This window comes from Sinohyriopsis cumingii, chromosome 7 (assembly GCF_028554795.1).
Source record: "Sinohyriopsis cumingii isolate HCF-2022 chromosome 7, ASM2855479v2, whole genome shotgun sequence".
Taxonomy (NCBI): Eukaryota; Metazoa; Mollusca; class Bivalvia; order Unionida; family Unionidae; genus Sinohyriopsis; species Sinohyriopsis cumingii.
Window position 1 is genome coordinate 35,633,096 of NC_142967.1, and position 22,261 is coordinate 35,655,356.

The 22,261-nt window shown below is 37.5% G+C and overlaps 1 protein-coding gene across 1 annotated transcript in view; it reads left to right on the top strand.

The window, feature by feature from the left end:
- Window positions 1–22,261, top strand: part of LOC149795015 (carbohydrate sulfotransferase 15-like) — a 106,595-nt gene that overhangs the window by 32,768 nt on the left and 51,566 nt on the right. Inside the window, exon 2 of the mRNA XM_089964680.1 lies at window positions 20,161–20,501. Coding sequence (XP_089820806.1) covers window positions 20,223–20,501 — 279 coding nt within the window. The 5' untranslated portion in view covers window positions 20,161–20,222. The remainder of the gene's footprint in view (window positions 1–20,160; window positions 20,502–22,261) is intronic.

Sequence of the window (22,261 nt, forward strand, 5' to 3'; positions counted from 1 at the left end):
TTTAAAATGACCGTTGTACAAGCACGCATTTCATTTTTCGAAGCCTGAATCGTTCTAAGGTCCTTATGTATTTTTCTACATAGAGTACAGAGCCAGAATCCTACTGGGTCTCTTCTGCTAATACCAATACAAGTATCATGATACCAAGACATGCAAATGTTACACTTTGTCATATTTTTAAATTTTGTTTTTGACTTGCCTATTGCTTTACAGTCAGCGCTACATTTATACTCATTAGCTGAACTTAGGTGTGTTGTTCATCTGGGTTCGTCGAATTACTGCTTGAGGTTTTATATTTCTGTTTCACATGTGTTATACTGTCGTCTCCAGTACTTGGTTTGTTCTGTTGTCCGTTCAGGGTATCGCAATATGCATCAATGCTATTTTCATCTGGTTCGTCGTCTTCCTGTTTTAAATTAGGGTCGTCACTTTTTTGAATGTGCACGATGGATTTTGGGCGGGGATTGATTCTTTTTATTTCTGTCGTATTGATTTTGATGATTGTTTTATCTGTTCTCGAGCTTTTTCTCATTATTCCATGGCCAGTAGCTTCTCGTGGGTCGGTGGCTTTTCCGGGTTCTTCCTCCACCATTAATACTGGCCGCCATGTATAGCCTATCGCGTGCTGAGAAATGTCGTTAAACCCTACAACAACAACAATCATTATTCCATGTCAACGTTTGCAAGATCTGGATTCAGTATAACTGGTGCAGAATGAAGGTCGCAGATTCTCTATTTAGGGTTTTGTAGTTAAGTTGCATTTCAATCCACTTAAAGAAGAAGCATGTGGATAGGCTCATTCCGAGCCTCACCCATGTCGAAATGAGTCGATAAATTCGATAGTATGCAGATGAAAAGTATTTTTTGGAAGTTTTGTTTTTACCCACATATTTTGAGTATAGTTAACTTAAATACTGCACATAAACAAGACAAGACGTCTGTACCGAGTCTAAATGGTACGCAATTGTCGCCAGTTGTAGTGCCACTTAGTCGGTGCCCATACAATCAATGAAGACTCATTCAGACCTTATGTTTGTCTGATATATTTCATGAGTTCTTCCAATCTCAAAATCAATACAATTACGTGAAGAGTTCTTCCCTACAGAATCCAGTCGCTTGCTAAATTACTATAAAGACTCGTGTGAGTGGCGAGGATCAAATGAAAAGAAAGAAAAAGAATCGTCACAGAAAAAAGATGTGCCGACTTTGTTTTGCATTCGATTACCCTCTGAACTATTCACCTCTCTTTATTTGTTAAATCATGCAAAGATCCGGAGTTGACATGGACGTATTAACTCACAGGAAATTAAAAGAGTATCTGTGAGATGTAACTAGTGGCGTCTAGAAAAAAAGTATGTTACCTTGTTTAACAGTGAACTGTTTATATCATCCTTTTGTTCATGTAGCATATTACTTGATTTAGACACGTGCAATCGTATAAACGAGTGGGTTTTTTTGTGTGTACAGACTGTGATTCGTCGTTTTTTTTTAAAAATTAGTGATAATATGTACATGGCTCTAAATCCAAACAAACCAATCGTCGACAACTAACTTCCGACCTTATTTTGCAGTTTTCTACTACTGATAATGAAAACTTTTTAAATCAGGTACGTAGTTCATCCTACGCCCAATCGCTCTGTCTCGCTGTGTCTCCGTTTTGTTGTCCGTACTGCTCAGTTAATCAGATAATGCAGTTATTTAACGATTTGTATACATATATAAACCAAGTTAGTCTATAATTGAAGCACATTGTGGGTATATTTAAGACAGTAAAGTGCTGTTTTGTATATTTGATTTAATTTGTATTTGATTTAATTGTTTGTTTTTAGCTTCAATTTTTTAAAAACTTCCATTGCATGTTTTAGTAATGCAGTTTTGTTTACTTGAATTTGACATTTTTCAGAAATTAGTTTGACCTGACTGTTTTTTCGTAAACACCTGATAATTAAACTTTGTATCTAAAACCTGACCTAGTTCCTGGTCTTAATTGATAATCAAGTAAACAACTTTTACTATTCATTCGTCATGATAAGAGTGAAATCGAGGCTGACGGGGGAGTGCGTGATTTTTAGCATTTGAAGCTTCGATCTGTTTCTAGAAAGTGATCACGCGACCCTCATACGGGAATCTGGTTTGCGTCTAAAGTTAGTGTACAACATTTTTGTATAGAGAATTTAGTCATTCGGGCTTCTAAACAATTCATGTAAATGTGTTCGTTTTGTTGTGACCAGTCGGAGTTACATTTTAATTTTGCTTCAAATTATTTGGATTCTAAAAGAAAACCCAATCAGAAAATACATAATCTGCAACCTATTCCTGCATTTGACGAACCATTTAGTAGAAATATGGTAGAATGGGTAGGTCTCTTACCTAAGACTTGGTCAGGTAACCAATACTTGTTAACCATCATGTGTACGTCAACAAGGTTCCCAGAGGCGATTCCTTTGAGGAACGTTAAATCTAAAACAATAGTAACAGCTTTAATGAAGTTTTGTTTTAATACTCAATTTGGCCATCCCAAATCTATCCAATCTGATCAAGGCTCAAATTTCATGTCTGGAATTTTCCAGCAAGTTATGTACGAATTAGGCATCCAACAATTCAAATCGCGTGCTTATCACGCTGAGAGCCAAGGGGCATTAGAAGGATTTCATCACACTTTAAAAAATATGATTCGATCATATTGATTTGATACGGGTAAAGATTGGAATGAAGGCATTCAATTATTATTGTTTGCTGTTAGGGAATCAGTTAAAAAATCTTTAGGCTTCAGTCCCTTTGAACTGGTTTTTGGACAGAGTCATTGAAGATTTAAGTGAAGAAATATCATCAAGTTAAACTGATCTTGGAGGGACAGATCTTCGGAATTCAGAAATTATGAAAGATCTGGACCAGAAACTTTCATATTTGCAAGAGCAAGAAAGAAATGAACTCAGACAGTTATTATTTGAATTTGAGCACGTATGTCTAGATGTTCCTTCAAGAACAAACACAATTTTCCATGAGGTTGAAATTGTGAATTCGAAACCTGTAAAACAATACCCGTACATGATCAACCGTCTCAAACAGGATCTTGACTAAAGAAATTCAGTATTTGCTGGAGGATTATTTCATAAAGCTCAGTAAGAGTGACTCGAGTTCATCATGTATACTGTTCCGGAACCATATAGAACTTTCCGTACGTGTACTGATTATAGGAAGGTGAACATTGTGACAAAATCAGATTCATTTCCATTACCAAGAATCGATGACTGTATTGATAAGATCGGAAATGCCAAGTATGTCACCAAATTTGACCTTCTCAAAGGATTTTGGCAAATTCCACTAACGGAAAGAGCAAAGGAAATTTCGGCATTCGTGACTCCAGATGGACTTTATCAGTATAAAGTGATTCCGTTTAGGATGAAAGTGTCGCCAAGTACTTTTCAATGAATATGATCACCTCTGGTCTAGACAATTGTAATGCTTACATCAATGATGTCATCAGCTACAACGACACCTGAAAAGAACATTTAGCAACAATTCGGAAATTCCTTGACAGACGCGGAGATGTAAGTTTGACAATTAATTTGTCCAAAAAGTGAGTTATGCCGTGCTAATGTAACTTTTCTAGAACATATCGTGGGACATGGACAAGTTAAAGTCAAGGCTATCTCTGAATTCCATGTGCCTGTTAGTTAAAACAACTATGCGATTTTGGGGTATGGCTGGATTCTATCGGATTTTTTTTTCTCTCCAAAGTTTCTATAATTGCTAAACCCTTGACAAATTTATTGAGCAAGGAAAATCAAGTTCCTTTGGACTGAAACATGACAGGAGGCTTTTGATAAGTTAAAAGTCATACTTAAGAGCGCGCCAGTTCTTACAGCTCAAAATTTCAGCCAATCATTTAAACTGTCTGTTTATGCAAGTGATGTTGGGGTTGGAGCAGTTTTGATTCAAGAAGACGAAAATGGTGTTGATCATTCAGTGTGCTACATTTCTAAGAAACTAAATAAGCACCAAAGAAATTATTCAACAATCGGAAAGGAATGTTTGGCTTTGATATTGACATTACAACATTTTGAAATTTACATTATTTCAACTCCTTCTTAGATTATTGTGTTTAGTGACCACAACTCCCTTACTTTCATCGACAAGATGAAAAATGAAAGTCAAAGACTACTAAGGTGAAGTTTGTTGTTACATGAATATAATCTTGACATCAGGCACATCAAGGGAAAAGATAATTTAATAGCAGATGCACTTTCCCGTGTATAGAAATGTATTATTTCATGTACATTTTGTATAATTCATAAGAGTTCTTTTTAACCTCTTGTATAATGAATCTATGGTAAGAAGAAAGCATTATCATATAAATCTTTTTATTGGGGGGCGTGTTATGTATATTTGATTTAATTTCATTGTTTGTTAGTCTTGAAATTATTTTTTTTTAAAATATCCATTACATATAATAGTGGGGGCCCCGAGTGTCCGAGTGGTCTAACGCGCTCTCCGCTACGGATCACTGCCATCTCACCTCTGTCTGCGTGGGTTCGAGTCTCGGATTCGGCTAATGTGGGTATGTGAGAAAGCTTGCCAGTAGCTTCTCGTGGGTCGGTGGTTCTTTCCGGGGGTTTTCCCTGGTTCTTCCTCCACCATTAATACTGGCCGCCATGTATAGCCTATCTTGTGCTGAAAAAATGGCGTTAAACCCTACAACAACAACAACATATAATAGTAATGCAATTTTGTTTGCTGGAATTTGACATTTTCCAGAAATTAGTTTGACCTAACTGTTTTTTTTTTTTTTCGTAAACACCTAATAATAGAACTTTGTATCTGAAAGCTGACCTAGTTACTGGCCTTGATTGAAAATCAAGTAAACAACTTTTTTATTATTCATTCGTAATGTGGGATTGATAAGAGTAAAATCGAGGCTGACTAGGAGTACGTGATTTTAAGCATTTGAAGCTTCGATCTGTTTCTAGAAAGTGATTACGGGAATCTGTTTTGTGTCTCAAGTTAGTGTATAACATTTTTCTACAGAGAATTTAGTCAGTCGGGCTTGTAAACACTTGATGTCAAGGTGTTCGTTTTGTTTTGACCAGTTGAAGTTAATTTTAATTTTTCTTCAAATTATCTGGATTCTAAAAGATTACCACCCCACCCCCCGGAATATTTGTGCTCTTACAGAATTCTTGGACAAAGACATTTATTGAAATTCAATCACGGGAATATTATTTTCCGTGGTACAACAAATAACTGTAGACACATTAATACAACACTGGCAATAGCATACGTCATCGTCTTTCAATTTGGATTTTCGTCGGGACTTGAACTCAAATTCATTAGAACATTATATTAGTAGGACTAACAATTTTAAATTCTTGCTTTATTTTAGATGATTTTTGGATTTGATTCTTAAAACAGTAAGTTCTATTTTTTCATTTTTACCTTGTCTTTTATGGAAAAAAATTATCTGTTAAATTTCACAAAGCTTGTTGTTTTCACTTTTTCTTAGTTACTATTTATTAGAGCCTAAACACGTAACATAATAATGGCCATTTACCAAAAACAGAATCACTTTTAAACGACTTCTTTAACACCGCTCACAGAATGTGACAGAACGCATGTTGAGTTTTAGATGTCTTTCAATTTATATAAATTACCCCATTAAATATGGCTTCCATTAATAAAAATACAACAAATTTAAGCGACTTATTGTCATTTACTGCTGAGAAGAATTTGACCAAATGTGAAAGAAAATATTTTGACAGAAAGAGATTTCAAAATTTATACAAATGATGCTATCAGATTTGACCAATAAGCCCTTAAACATTTAGACAAATGATGCCGATCCTTCATTAAATGTTTTTCTGCCGTTCCTAAAACACATAAAAAGATTTGATAACTTGATGTGAAATATAAAGCCACAAGGCCTAACAATTCTACTAAAGCGTTTTTGAATAGAAACTGTTCCTTTTTGGACAAACGATACAGAAGTGCCAACTCACATGGACGATGGTATAAAAATTAGAGAAGTCTTGAAACATTTTTTTTTCTTCTCATAACATATGCAATCAACAGCCATTTAAGAAATGTATGCAGAAGCATCGTGCTAACCCGGTTTTCTCGAGCAACTGCTCTTGAATTCGACTTTTAGGCAATGTCATCAAATGAGCGCTCTCGGGCCTATCTGAGTCTCTTTTTGACCTGGTGAATATTTCAGGTTTTGTTATACCGGTAACTTGTGATAATTTGATGACGCGAGCATGAACAAAAATTATACAATTTTAGCAAAAGTCCGCATGTTTCCTAGACTTCTGTTGTTGTGATCAGGGCAAATTTATTTCAGAAACGTGAATTCGGTGCAATCCCAATGCTAGGTAATTATTTCTTTAAAGCAACATTGCAGCCACATGTTATCTAAGCAGATGTCTTTGATATTCGTGGTTTCTTTTAATAACCACGGCTAAAATTGTGTTCAAGTGGGAATAACATTGCACTCTCTCATGGTATCCGAAATATGCACAAGGGCGAAAAAGGCAACCATGCCGATGTGCATTACAATTGAATAACACAGTATTAGATATACACATTCGGAAAGGACCTTTCGAAATCGGACAGTCCCTTTGCTCTAAAATCTGATCAACGAATGTAAATTATATATATATATATATATATATATATATATATATATATATATATATATATATATATATATATATATATATATATATATATATGTGTGTGTGTGTGTGTGTGTGTGTGTGTGTGTGTGTGTGTGTGTGTGTGTGTATATATGTGTGTGTGTGTGTGTGTGTGAGAGAGAGAGAGAGCGATCAAACAGTCTTTTGTCTAATGGTCAGTTACATGATTTACGATCTACTCAGAAACAACCCGACGAGAGGGGGGAAGAAGGGGGAGTTGTGCTTGGTTCTATTTTCTTTGGCTGGTATTCCAGATTGGAATAGCAGCGCATCCGGTGTTATCGGGTGCTGAGATGATCTGGATTAGATTATCAGCCCCTCATCGACAATCCATTCCAACCACACACAGTTTGCGTTATTTGATTTTTGTGTGTGGAAAGTATGTGATCTTATCGCCGTAAACGGTGTTGAAAACAATAATCATATATACAAATGTTTGATTTCGGTCAGGTAACGGACTAATGATGACTTGCCATGAAGGAGGAGCCTTGAGACAAAGGGGTTGGGTGGGGGACGACACAAGGGGTGGGGTAGGAATGAACTGAATGGGGGATGACCTATAAGTCGCAATGTCGGAAACTGTTGGTGGCATATCCGTGCCCTTTCTCTGGATCTTAAAGACTTCCATCCCTTAAGACCAGAACTGTATCTCGGCGATGCTGATGCACCAGTCTTAATGGCGCAATTGAACAAAAGCCGGGTTCGTTCGAGGGCTATTATAACTCCGTTAAGTTTTGTAAGAAAATTAAAATGTAAATTGACCACATTCTTCAAAATAATATATGTCGTTGTTAATGGCAGTTTCAAGGAACGTCTGAAATTTTCTTCCACAGTTTAGTGATTTTAAATAAAGTTCCTGTGGCGTTACTTTGGAACTTGGATGAGGATTTTAAAAAAGCCGTCATAATATCGGACCCTCTATTGAAGTTGTCTTATTTTGTCTATGAGTAAACTTCGAGGAATTCCTAGTTTTACGTTTTTAAGGCTATGGATTTTTTCACATCCTTTATGCTATACCTACCTTGTAAACAAAATCCGTCCTTTCTACTATATTTACCTTGTAGAAAATTCCCAACCTTTCTATTATATTTACCTTGTAGAAAATTCCCAACCTTTCTATTATATCTACCTTGTAAAAAAATTCACGTCCTTTCTATTGTATCTACGTTGTAGAAAATTCCCATCTTTTCTGCTATATCTACCTTGTATAAAATTCCCATACATTCTACTGTTTCCACCTTGTATAATATTCCCATTCGTCTACCTTGTATAAATTCCCATCTAACCTGTAGAACATTCCCATCTACCTTGTAGAAAATTCCCATCAACCTTGTAGAAAATTCCCATATACCTTGTAAAAAAATTCCCGTCTCTTCTACTATGTCAACCTTGTATAAAATTCCCATTCACCTACCTTGTTTAAATTCCCATCTACCTTGTAAAAAATTCACATCCTTTCTACTCTATTTACCTTGTAAAACCAAAAAACACCCCACCCCCCAAAATCTACTATATCTATCGTGTAAATATTGTTAGAAAATAATTTAGAAATACGGGGAAGCTGGAGCCTGTCTTTTTTTTTTTAAAAAAAAAAAAAAACAAAGTTCTTGACTTCAGTTCAGGGTTCGTTTTATTTGCCCGTTGTACTCTTAATAGCAGTATTAATTGTTAGATACGGTATTGCAGCTGCTTGGAATTATTTAACAGGTTCGGCACCATCTTAAGATCTGTCTTGATTGCGCGGAAGTGGCACTAAGTGCTGTTAAATCATACTGTTTATCAGTTATTAGTTTTATTGGTTTCATCTAATACTTCCCACCATCTCAAACAATTTGCACAAAACAAGCATTTAATACACTGGATACATACATCGTTGTTGTTGTTGTTATGGTAGGGTTTAACGCCATTTTTCAGCGCACGGTAGGCCATACATTGCGGCCAGTATAGGAAGAACCCTGTAAAACCCCGGGAAGAACCACCGATCCACGAGAAGCTACTGGCAAGCTTTCTCACGTATCCACGTTAGCCGAGCCCGAGACTCGAACCCACACATACAGAGATGAGATGGCAGTGATCTGGAACGGTGAGCGCTTTAGACCACTCGTAGCACCCCAAAAGGCGCCAAATAAGCATTGTCGCATACATAGCTACCGATAACTTGTATCACAAAAAAAAAACAATGCGAAATAAAGCTTTATGCACACATAATTGCAGATACATCATTTAAGACTGCTCCAATGGCCTAGTGCTTAGAGCGTCCGCCTCAGATGCGGGAGGTCGCGGGTTCGAACCCTGGCTGAGTCATACCAAAGACTTGTAAAAATAGTACTCACAGCTGCCTTGCTAGGCGCTCAGCATTAAGAGGTTAGTGTTAAGACTGGTCGGCCTGGTAGCAGGATAATGTGACTGGGTGGGGCATGATGCTACATGTCTGCCGTTTGATGCAACAGTGCTAGTCATCACTATAAACTGCCACACTGCAGACATCGTAGCGATATAATTTAAAAATTGTTAAAGGTACCTTCAAAGTCAAAATCACACACACACACACACACACGCACGCACGCACACACACACACACACACACACACACACACACACACACACACACACACACACACACACACACACTGTATATCTACTCTTATAGCGGGATATTTTTATACACCGGGCGAGGTCTAGATTTTCCAAAATTTAAAAAGGGCCCTGACTTTTCTCGAAAGGGCACTAAAGTAAAAGTCTATGTGTCTGTTTACTCAGGGTGTGCATAATACACAATACACGTGCGCAAAAAGAAAGTATTATAATTTCAAGTGACAAGACTACATTTGTGTGTGTGCGCTTTTATTGAGGGATGGATTCAGCCCTGTCCTTTGTACGGACTTTTTTTAATTAACATAATGAAAATTGGTAAAGGGATGCATTTTGATGAACACTACGCACCCCATAATAAATTTAGATCACATTGATCCATATTTCACGCTTAACTGACTCGGTCAATATTGTGTTTTAATTACGTGCTAGAATCATTAAACTATATGATTGATACGTTTCTATTAGTGCCACGCTCGTACAAAAGAGGTTACTGTGGCCAGTGTTTCACAATTTACTAACATAGGTTAAATTTTGAGGTTTAACCCATGACCACATATTGCTTTATATTCTATCCGATCATGAAGCATTCAACTTGGTCAGGAGATGAATCGTGCTGAGCACTACTCCATCATTGCAGAAGTAGGACATACTAACCCATAATTTACGCTTCAATAATTTGGGCTAAATTTTGTAGTTGCTGGCGCTTTTCGGGGTAGATTCATAAACGTGACTATTTGCATCTCTGTTAGCACTGCACCATCCAAGAAATACGTATATCCTTACCGATATTTCATCTTGTTCTGATCTGGTTAAATTTTTGCGTATGTTGATTTTTGGGTGGTGGGTCGGGCGGGCGTTTGGGTTGGGGATGGAAAGCTGTTACACACTTTTCATTATAGAATTTTGAAACTTGGCGAGTTTATGTATGTTGATACGTACTCCACCTTTCTTCGCAAACAAAGAATATGTGACCTATATTTCATGCTTGGGTGATTTTGTTGAAAATCGGTGTTTAAAGTTAATTTTTTGGGTGCTGTTTATGTAGAAATCACGAAATTTGATAACTGAATGCATCTTTGATAAAACTACACTTTACAGCACCAAAATGTCACTGTGACCTGCATTTTGGTTTTCTAACATAGCTTAACCTTTTGTTTTTAGCTCGTTTCCACATAGACAGACGTGTCCATTTTACACACATCTTGGTATGTAGAGGTTGCCCTTCTAACAATACAGTTCGAAATAGCATTTATGTTTATTTAGTGGTATACATTCCATGTTAATGAATATTCACTGTATATTATGATAAGTTAATAAACAATAATAATAATTAGGACTTTGTAAAGCGCCTAATCTTTAGAAGCCCTAAGCGCTTTACAACATTAGACAACACCTATAAGATAAAAACATATAATGCTATGACTACAAAAACAAACACCATGAAATTAGAAAACATTAAAAAACATGCTGAGAATATTTAAGGTAGGAAACATTATTCAATCTTTAAGTTTGTTATTGCAGTCGAAATAAGTGAGTTTTGAGAGCCCTCTTGAATGTTATCACTGCGTCTTTGTGTCTAAGTTCAGTGGGCCATTCATTCCACGTTGCTGGGCCCTGGTATGCAAAAGAACGCTGTCCATATGACTTTGTTTTCATAGTGGGAATAATGAGTATACGATTGTCAGAAGAGGAGCGTAAGTATCTTGCTGGTGTGTACACATGGGTGAGGTCGGATAGGTATGTTGGACTAGAGTCCGACAGTGAAACGTAGCACAGAGAACAAATTTTGTGTTTGATTCTGGATCGAATGGGTAGCCAGTGTAGGGTACAGAGCAGCGGCGAGGTGTGCTCTGATCGTGGTACTCTAAGTATGATCCGAGCAGCTGTGTTTTGAAGTTTTTGAAGTTTCTGGAGCAGATATTGAGATGAACCAGACAGAATTGAGTTACAATAGTCCAGTCTTGAAAGTACTAATGAACACACAAGTGTTTTAGTGGCATCAACCGAAAGATATTTGCGAATTGAGCTGATGCGTCTCAGCTCAAGATATGCAGCCTTGCATATGTTCATGACATGTTAGTGCAATGTGAGGGTACTGTCGAGATTAACACCTAGGTTTCGTACTGATTGTACTGATTGTAACTTGTAAAGTTACCCTCAACAGGTTAACCGTGTATTGTACATGTGAATTAACAAAGGAATTACATATGTATTTGATTTGCATATATTTTAAGACGAGGTCTCAGTTTTAGTGGCTAATCAAGATAATTACTGATGCATAAACAATGCTTCAGATATGATTGTCACTCCAAGCTTACTTAAAGCCATTGACTTTCATCCACTCAAGTATGGCTTCTAGGGATGGACAAAGATATGAACTTTTAAAGCAGATTTTATGACAACTACTTTAATAATAAAAAACAATAGAAACCATATTGATCTGTTTTTATCAACTAAATAAAGCACCTCTACTTTGATATTATTGAAACAACTTCTAAAATGTGTCTTTTATGCCCCATGTATGTATGTATGTATGTATGTATGTATGTATGTATGTATGTATGTATGTATGTATGCATGTATGTATGTACGTATGTGTGTATGTATGTATGTATGTCTGTCTGTAGGGGGCCCCGAGTGACCGAGTGGTCTAAAGCGCTCACCGTTACGGATCACTGCCATCTCACCTCTGCCTGCGTGGGTTCGAGTCGCGGGTTCGGCCTATGTTGGTATGTGAGAAAGCTTGCCAGTAGCTTCTCGTGGGTCGGTGGTTCTTTCCGGGGTTTTCCCGGGTTCTTCCTCCACCATTAATACTGGCCGCCATGTATAGCCTATCGTGTGCTGAAAAATGGCGTTAAACCCTACAACAACAACAACATGTCTGTCTGTATGTGTGTGTATGTATGTATGTATGTATGTATGTGTATGTATGTATGTATGTGTATGTATGTATGTGTGTGTATGTATGTATGTATGTATGTATGTATGTATGTCTGTCTCTATGTGTGTATGTATGTATGTATGTGTGTATGTATGTATGTATGTCTGTCTGTGTGTGCATGTATGTGTGTGTGTATGTATGTATGTATGTATGCATGTATGTATGTACGTATGTGTGTATGTATGTATGTCTGTCTGTATGTGTGTGTATGTATGTATGTATGTATGTGGTGTAACGGTACGTTAGCAGAGTAATTGCTGTATAGTGCCGATTAAAAGTTAAGTTCTAAAAATACACAAATTACAAAGAAATTGCTCAATAATTTTTTGGGATATACAGCGTAAAATTGTGAATGCCACTTTTGTCTGAATTTTTATTCTATATGATAACTAATGTTGAAATGGCTGCTGTTGAACGCTAACAACTTCGTAGAGACTAATTATGTGATCGTGATTACATTCTTGTTTATATCTTTCCTGGCTTTTAAATCAAAACGGTGAAACGTTCAGTATTTTGTAGTCAGTCATGGTGGCTGAAATGTTTTTCCACTGTTAATTCTTGTGTACTGAACTGGATAACAAAGCTTTACAAAGTTGCAAAAACCAAACTAGGAGATCAAAACTCTATCAAGCTTAACTATAGCTCTACAGAAGCAATAGGCTTCGCACAAACATATATAGACCAAACATGGCAAGATATTTGGAACTCCTCCACAAAAGGTAAAAAGCACCATGAAACCCCAAAAGGGTAGCTAGGAACATACAGCTACCTAAGGGTACCTATTTAGAACATAAAACCATAAACAGGATAATAACTGGAAAAACTAAACTAGCAAGCAGTTTTGGAAGGTTTATAGGACCCAAACCAGCAACCATTAACTGCTTTAACTGCCACACCACCGAAGATCTACACCATGTATTCAAAATATGCCCAAAATATCAACCCGCTCGAAAAATATTTATCAAAAACCAAAAAGAGATTGGATCACCACACACATACCCAGAGTTACTTATGGACTTTAATAAAAAAATAAACAATCAGCATATAAAAATATAAATCAATTCATAGACTCAGCAGGACTTAGGAACAAAATATAATTACTATCCCCACAAAACCAAAAGACCCAGTAACTAGCTAAGTAAATTTAGAAGCCACCACATAAAAACCCATAACATATCATTCAATTTTATAAAAGTATGAATAAATAATTCACTTAAGAAGCACCTATAAAAATTAAGGAAACCGCAAAATCGGATGTCCTAGATGTCCTTAACGAACCGAGTAATCAGCTAGGATTCCGGTCCTAGATGTCCTTAACGAACCGTGTAAATCGGCTAGGACTCCGGTGTCTTGCTAAATAAAGTATAAATAACATTCAATCTCTAAAAACATTAATTAATAAATAACTTAAAGAGGTAATATCTAAAAACTTATAAATAACATAACGTAGGAAACACACCCTAAACACCTCGACTAGTATTACCATAATAACTTTGAAAATCTCTCTTCATACATGATTTCTACTAAGAACCTCTATAAACAGCATAGAACATCCCCCCTCCTTTTAGAACATTTTGAAGAAAAAAAAAATCGAAAAAAAAAAATCGCAAGAAACACCAGGCAAATGCAACAAGAAACCAGCGATGTAAAGCAAGCAGGACCGTTCCCGAGCTCTCCTTCCCACTAATGACAGCCAACGATTCAACTGTAGGGATCTTTATGGACCCACAGATTGAGGCCAAACTATCAGGGTTCCTTGAATCTATAAAAGCCTGGGGGAGGTGGCACCATCCCCTTCCCCAGGAACAACTAGCAGACTGCGGTGCAGTCAGAAAAAAGTGGCACATGCACAATTGTGCGCACGCCACTATAATTAAACTCAACAACAACAACAAAGCTTTACCCGACAGTATTAGATTTCTCTGGAAAATTAGCGTTGTTCCTGATTTGCATTATGTAATTTGCATTATCCGTTCTATTTGGCCGCTTTACAAATCAGATCAGATTTCTTAGACCGCTTTTACTTAGTTGAAATCCAAATCCTCCGATATTATATTCACACCCTTTACGATTATTGAAACTGATTCTTTACACGATACGCTGTCATTTTAACAGACTGAGCTACGAATAATATACAGAAGCTAGAAAGTAACATGGCCTTATTGTTTGATTCAACTACTTACAAAAAGTCTAGACTGGTTATCCAATAAACGTCTGTGGGTTGCCTTTTTATAACCTTTAATAAAATTTAAGTCGCTTTAATATATTATTTGTAATGGTAGCCAAGAGATTAAATTGCCTGATAAAGAAACTGGAGACGAAACAGGGCATATCGTATCACTTACAATCAAAACATTGTTTGCAACTCATACAAGACGTCAGTGAAATTATACAGCATTTCTTTTCAGTTAATAGATTTGAGCAAGGATTGCGTGAATTCATTTTACAATCGTTTAATCGATTTGCTCAAAACTAAAATTTGCTTGGCTTTGTAGCGTATTTGTGGGGATGGTGTCACTACACAACGTGCTTGGAGGCAATCTGATTAAAATCAGATCTCCACTGTTTTACATGAAGATCTGACAGCAACCGCTTAGGAGTCATGTTCTGGCAACCTATGTTATTACGATAATCGCTAATGTTGTCAGCCAATCATAGGAAGTCTTATATCGTTGCGTTTGGAGACTAAGCAGTGTGGATGAAGAGCATTAATGTGTGCCGAAGACTTTAATTCACTTTCCGATTTTTGAAAGCTGCATTTCCAATGCCTAATTCATCGATCACCAAAACATGAGCCCCTAAGCGGTCGTCGTCAGATCTTCACGTAGGACAGCGAAGATCTGATTTTAATCAGATCGTGCCTGGAGATGAAGTTTTTACATGCATACACTAGGCTGCAAATATCCAATACTTCATCCATGCAGAATAAAGTTCTTTGTCCAGGGACTCTTACGGTAGTCCATTTGGAATAATCTGATGGTGGGAATCAAATCGTTCTGGTTACGAGTTTAATGCATTAACCACTGAGTCACAGTAAATAACCAGAGACAACGTAGTTCCACTTAACGTTTTGTAGAAGTACATCACGTGATAAATTCTCGAGTTCCGACTGGCTGACTTCTAATTGTTTTTTTAGCCTGGTACCCTGGCCTCCCATGATATTTGTGTGCCAAGCATCATGGGAGGCCAGGGTACTAGGCTAGTAGTTCTTTTAGAACAGTTATTGCGGGAATGGCACCTGCTCCAGCGGACACTATTTGCCACGTGCCAACGTTATACTAAGTCACATGACGTGTGAGGTCATATTATTTTTAATCAAGTATCGCTTCTCCATTGGGGATATTCCTCCTATTCGACTCAGGTACTTGCGCCACCAACCAACACTTTAGGTTTTTGTGTCTTATGCTCGGACATCGTACCCACCAAACGACACTATAGTGTCCCGGTATTCAGCTCGGGCTGTACATCCCACCATACAACACTTTCGGGTTCTCATATTCGGCTAGGGCACTGTAACCCACAAAAAACACTACAGGAGAAACTTTCCTTCCGAAGTTGTTGGCTTTAATGGCATATTTAACACACTATTGACTCATGCCGAGTAAGCGCCATTCACAAGGACATATCGAAGCATCTAAATCATTACTTAACGCGATGGTAAGAATAGAATAGTATACACGTTTTTAAAATGATGTCATTAGTGGTCATACTGGCACGCAGTCGATAGATTTTACCATTATATTTCGGATTTGGATTTAAAACAGAAATTATATATTTAAAAAAAACAGCAAAATAATAAAAAAAAAAAAACAACACATTATTAAACGTTCATAATAAAATTGTGGAAAACCGCTTTCTCTTGGTGTCAGGATTATTTGCTTGAGGTATTGAGTTTGATCCGGTATGACTTGCTGTAAACGGGACATTTTGGTTTGGTTTACTGACATCGTACCAGCGGCGAGTGTGTCTCCCACTCTTCGGTAATTTGAAGACAGCTTTGTGCCAGTTATACTGTGTAGGCTTTGAAATTTGTGTTCTCTTTATTACACGTTACACGCTATGCTTTGTTTGTGCGCAGCAAATGGTAGCGTGGAGTCATTGCATTTAATAAAGGCATTCTCTGCAGTTGTCAGTCCCAAACAATCAAAAGTTAAGAAAATTCTCATTAACTTTAACTTTTATACCTCCAAAACAAAGTCGCATGTTCGAACATTATTGCCAACCTAAACTGTGCACATATACCGTCATATAGAAATATCGACGTATAATTTGAGGTATTATTATTATTATTATTATGTACACTAGCGAGGAGAGTATTTTAGGTGTGCCGTTTGCTTAGCAAAGTGATTCTCATATACGTCCAAATGTCCAAGACAAGACATATTGGCAAGAAAATCATTTAAGATGGCTTTGCCAAAATAAAATAAAATGGCTAATGATGAAGAGGGAGAAGTAAGGTTTAAGTCCGCTTATTTCTACTTACGTTTGTCTCATTTATGATCAATCTCTGCTCGCAGAAAGAAAGCGTTACGAAACAAGCCAGTTTCAATAATGTCTGGGGAGCCACATTAGCTCAGTAGAGCCTGGAACTCGTAGCCCAAGGGTCGCGTGTTCGATACCTGCCCAGACCAGTCCAGGTCTAACTCCTCGGTGTGTCATTGGGAAAGACACATATAAATCCCATTTCATCAGTATAATATAGCTAGCAATGCGTTTAAATGTGCTAAACCCAACAGAAACAAACTCAAGAATGCCCATGATGAAAAGTTGTCTTTGGTGAATTTTATACAACGAAGTATTGCTTAACCCACAAACTCTGATGCGGGGAACACGGTAATCTATAGTTAGGTCAAAACACTAGTTCCTTTTACCACCACCCCTTCCCGAAGACCTATAATCAAGGGTCAAGATTTGGAAGAAAAGGAGAGAAAAACACTTCTGTCATTTTACTCAGTTTTCCTGTTTTCATGAATGTTTCGTTTACGGAGAAGTACACTGGAGCTTTATACTCAAACCTTTTGTACATTTGTTTTGCAAGTGATCGCCCAAAGAATTATTCGCTACTTATTAGATTTGTCGGATGATTAAAGTGGATTAGTCATGGCCCTAGAATACACAGCTGTGCCGATAACCTATCAAAATGAGTTCCACTTGTTAACTTTTGCATAAAACAGCCACCAATTGCAGTATATTGTTTGTTTTGTCTAGAAAGTATCCGCTGTACCCCGCCATAAAAGAAGCAAGAATAAATGTTAAAGGGTCTGTAATGAGTCTCGTTTATACGTTTTATATACGTACTGTTATATCACACCATGTATTTGATTTAGAGTACCATTTGAGGTTTTGGTAATTTACATACTATGTTCTAGTAGTGCCTATAAGGAAAAGAAGAAGAAGAAAAAAAAAACACGAAACAAACGAGTGAACTGACCGATTCAAATAATTTGTAATGTAAATATGAGTGATACCAGTAGCTGAACACTAATGAACAGTTGCATTCTATACTCACATCCGCCTAAATTATTAAATTAGCTTCTTCATAATTTTTTGGTTGGCAGATACGTTTAAGGTCTCATCAGAAGCAATTTTATACTGCCCGTTAACGACCTGACATTTTCATTGCTCGAGTTGTCCGTTCACAGTTTCACATTATCATTACTTACTTGAGTCGTTCGTTAACGGCTTGACATTACCATTGCTTGAGTCGTCCGTTAACGGTTTGACGTTATTATTGCTCGAGTCGTCGGTTAACTATCGGACATTATCATTGCCCGAGTCATCTTGACATTGTTATATTTGCCGTCCGTTAACGGCTTGAGCCGTCCGTTTCTACGTTGTTTTTACGGTTTTTATGTAGCATACGCAGCTACCAGTTTAAGTTGTTGTTGTTGTGGGGTTTAACGCCATTTTTTAGCACACGATAGGCTATGCATGGCGGCCAGTATTAATGGTGGAGGAAGAACCCGGGAAAACCCCGGGAAGAACCACCGACCCACGAGAAGCTACTGGCAAGTTTTCTCACATACCCACATTGGCCGAATCCTAGACTCGAACTCAGGCAGACAGAGGTGAGATGGCAGTGATCCGTAACGGAGAGCGCTTTAAACCACTCGGCCACTCGGGGCCCCACCAGTTTAAGTGCAAGGCAAACTTGTAAATTATTCGGAGTTGGAGCCCAAATTAATTTAGTTGACTTCTTAAGCTGAGCAAAACAGAATGATATTAATCTGAATCAGTAAAACGCTTTCATCATGAGTTTCTCACAGGTGACAAGTCTTTGTAATATTGTCATAACACAGCTAGAACGTAGACCTTTCTCCTCTTCTGTAGTTTGACTTTTCCTATGAACGAATAGTCTGAATAATCAAAATTGTCACAGAGGTGAACATAATTAACAGTCTGAGTGGTCATCAACAAAATCAATAGATTAAAAAGTCAAAATTATCAGAGAGGTCAGCAGAATCAAAAGCCTGAGTAGTCAAACCTGTCACAGCCGTCAACATAATCAAAAGCTTCAATAGTCAAATCTGTCACACACGTCAACATAATCAAAAGCTTCATTAGCCAAGTCTGTCACAGACATCAACAGAATCAAAAGCTTGAGTATTCAGATTTGTCACAGAGGTTAACAGAATCAAAAGCTTGAGTAGTCAAAACTGTTGCAGATGTCAACAGAATAAAAAGCCTGAGTAGTCAAATCTGTCACAGAGGTAAACAAAATCAATAGTGTGAATAGTCATAACTGGCATAAAGGTTTGCAGAGTCAAAAGCTTGGATGGTCAAATCTGTCACAGAGGTCAACAAAATCAGCAGCATGAACAGTCATAGCTATTACTGAGGTTAGCAGAATCAAAAGCTTGAGTAGCCAAATCTGTCACAGACTTCAACAGAATCAAAAGCTTGAATAGTCAGAACTGTCACAGACGTCAAAAGAATAAAAAGCCTGAGTATTCAAATCTCACAGAGGTAAAAAAAATCAATGGTGTGAATAGTCATAACTATCATAGAGGCTTGCATAGTCAAAAGCTTGAGTGGTCAAATCTGTCGCAGAGGTCAACAACATCAGTAGCATGAACAGTCATAGCTAACACTGAGGTTAGCAGAATCAAAAGCTTGAGTAGTCAAATCTGTCACATAATTCAACAGAATCAGTAGTATGAACAGTCATAACTATCACGGAAGTTAGCAGAATCAAAAGCTTGAGTAGTCAAAACTGTCACAGACGTCAACATAATCAAAAGCTTGAGTAGTCAAAACTGTCACAGACGTCAACATAATCAAAAGCTTGAGTAGTCAAAACTGTCACAGACGTCAACATAATCAAAAGCATGAGTAGTAAAATCTGTCACAAAGGTCAACAAAATCGACAGTATGAATAGTCATACATATCACAGAGGTTTGCAAAATCAAAAGCTCGAGTAGTCAGAATCTGTAACAGAGGTCAACATAAACAAAAACTTGAGTCGTAAACTGTCACAGACGTCAACATAATAAAAAAGCTTCAGTAGTCAAATCTACCACAGAGGTAAAAAAAATCAGTATTTTGAATAGTCAAAACTATTACAGAGGTAATATTTGGACCATAACGGTGTTATCAGCAATGTTTCGATTTTGTGTTCAAGTATTAAAAGTAATGCACTTAAACGCATTGATGGGCTGACACATACATTTCTGGTGGACATAAATTTCTGGTGGACACATAATTAAAGTCACATATTTTTAATTAGATCAATTGGTGGCTGTCTGCAGAAATTTGCCAAGACGTGTTCTCTCATTTCTCTTTTCCTTCTTTTGCATGAGTTGTGGATTTTGTTTAATTTTACTTGCAGTCGTTTATCAAACTTGCCACCAGTGATATTGTCTCTGTCGTTTTTGTTATTGTTGTTATTTCCAAACCATAACTAATGATGCTATTTTCCATTTCTTCTATAGTTTTAAAAACGTGCAATTGGCCTCATTGGTGCCCGAACATTCGTCCGCTACTTGTTCCGCCGATGATGTCACATGGGCCATGTAAACGGAGTGATTGGAAATACTCCCCTCTTGATGCCCGTCGTCTCAATAAGTTAAACGTCCGCATGTCCTACGCTCTGTTGTGTCTTCTAACGGTGATATTGGTTCTGGTGTCATTATTATATTTGAACGGTGACTCGCTGGGACAACAATGCCTCCTGGTGAACATCTCGTGTATTCAGAATGGACAAAATGAACACAACTTGACACCAGCAAGAACGTTCCTGTGGAATGACACCAGGTTGGATATCCTTCATTTGGCAAGTATCTTAAGTTTATATTATTGTCTTTTCTTTGATTATTATATTTATTTGTAATCTCCATTCATATTTCTTATGCTTACCCACCCCCGTCAAGAATATAGCAGGGGCTTCTTTGTCCATCCCGCACACATATAAAAAATTCGTGTGCAGTTACTCCCTGAATCTTTTCTTGAACTGTTTGAAACTTGGCTGAATGTGTGTGATTTAGTGATTTCGATTTGTAATGTAGTTTTAACAATTTTTCAGTCATATCGCTACGATTTTTGCAGTGTGGCAGTTTATAGTGACGTCTACCACTGAGGCATCATGCCGCAGACATGTAGCATGATGTCCCACCCATTCACATTATCCTGACACTAGGCCGACCAGTCCTAACACTAACTCTTAATGCTGAGTCCCAAGTGATACATCTCTCAGTACTATTTTTAAAAGTATTTGATATGACTCGGCCGGGGTTTGAAACCACGACCTCCTCTCGCATCCGAGGCAGACGGTCTAACCACTTAGGCCACCGGAGCGGTGAAGCTTGGCTGAAATGATTGCGATGGTGTTAACATGTCCATATCGTTCAGACATCCCACTTTGACGAATGTTTATGGAGTATTGCCAACTTGAAATCAATGTCTTTTTGCATGTTTCATTCATATATGCACATATACATTCTGCCAGAGCTATTTCTCTCTTAAACTTCACCGCTCATTTAAGCGAGGTGGTGGTGGGTGTGGGTAGGTAGGGAATCCTTAACCTGCTCATGTAGGCAAGGCTGCGGGTAGGGAATCACTGACCCGCTCATGTAGGCAAGGCTGCGGGTAGGGAATCACTGACCCGCTCATGTAGGCAAGGCTGCGGGTAGGGAATCACTGACCCGCTCATGTAGGCAAGGCTGCGGGTAGAGAATCACTGACCCGCTCATGTAGGCAACGGGGGGGGGGGGGATAGTAGATCCTTGACCAGCTCATGTAAGCAGGGATGGGGCTAGTGGATCCTTGGTCCGCTCATTTTTAGCAATGCTGGCGTGGGAGATTCGTGATAATATGGACACATTTCTACTTCTCTGTGCCTGCTACAGAATGTCGTCAGTTGTGTTGTTAGGATGTCATTTGCGGTTGAATTACTTTATCTTCAACTTTTGCCATTATAGACAAAAGATAATTTATTCCATATGCTTCATTCCTCTCTCGAATGTTCATGCAGATTTTACCTTGGGCCATAGATGACAATAAAAGATGAAAGGCGATTTATTTTTCAGTCTCGTATCCTTCTAAACTTTGGATACAAACTTACCTTTGGAGACAAGATTCGGATTGATCGATTAGATAATTATAACAGACATGACCATCTGCGAAGGATACATAAGTAATCTGTTTAAGCTTTTTCTTCTTTTGCCCTTAGATTGGGAACTGTAAATTTTACCGACATTATACGCTTGTCAAATTCATAGTCCAAATAATCGTAATTTTTATTTCACGTACCATCAACAGTTATATGTATCGCTAAGAATGGGTTTTGTTGATTTATTCAAAATTCAATGCCTGTCATGCAAGTACTATAGAATATAGGTCCTTTTCCATTCTTTTCTCTTACATAAATTTAGAGCTTTGTATTTAGGACAAGCAAGCAATTGCTGTATCTTCAAATATTTTAGTGTAGTTGAACAATTTCTGATTACGTTACAATCCTCGTGATGAAATAGCATAGTTTTATTCTTCACAACACATTAAAGGCAGCAAGGGATCATAAACATTAGTTAAATGTAC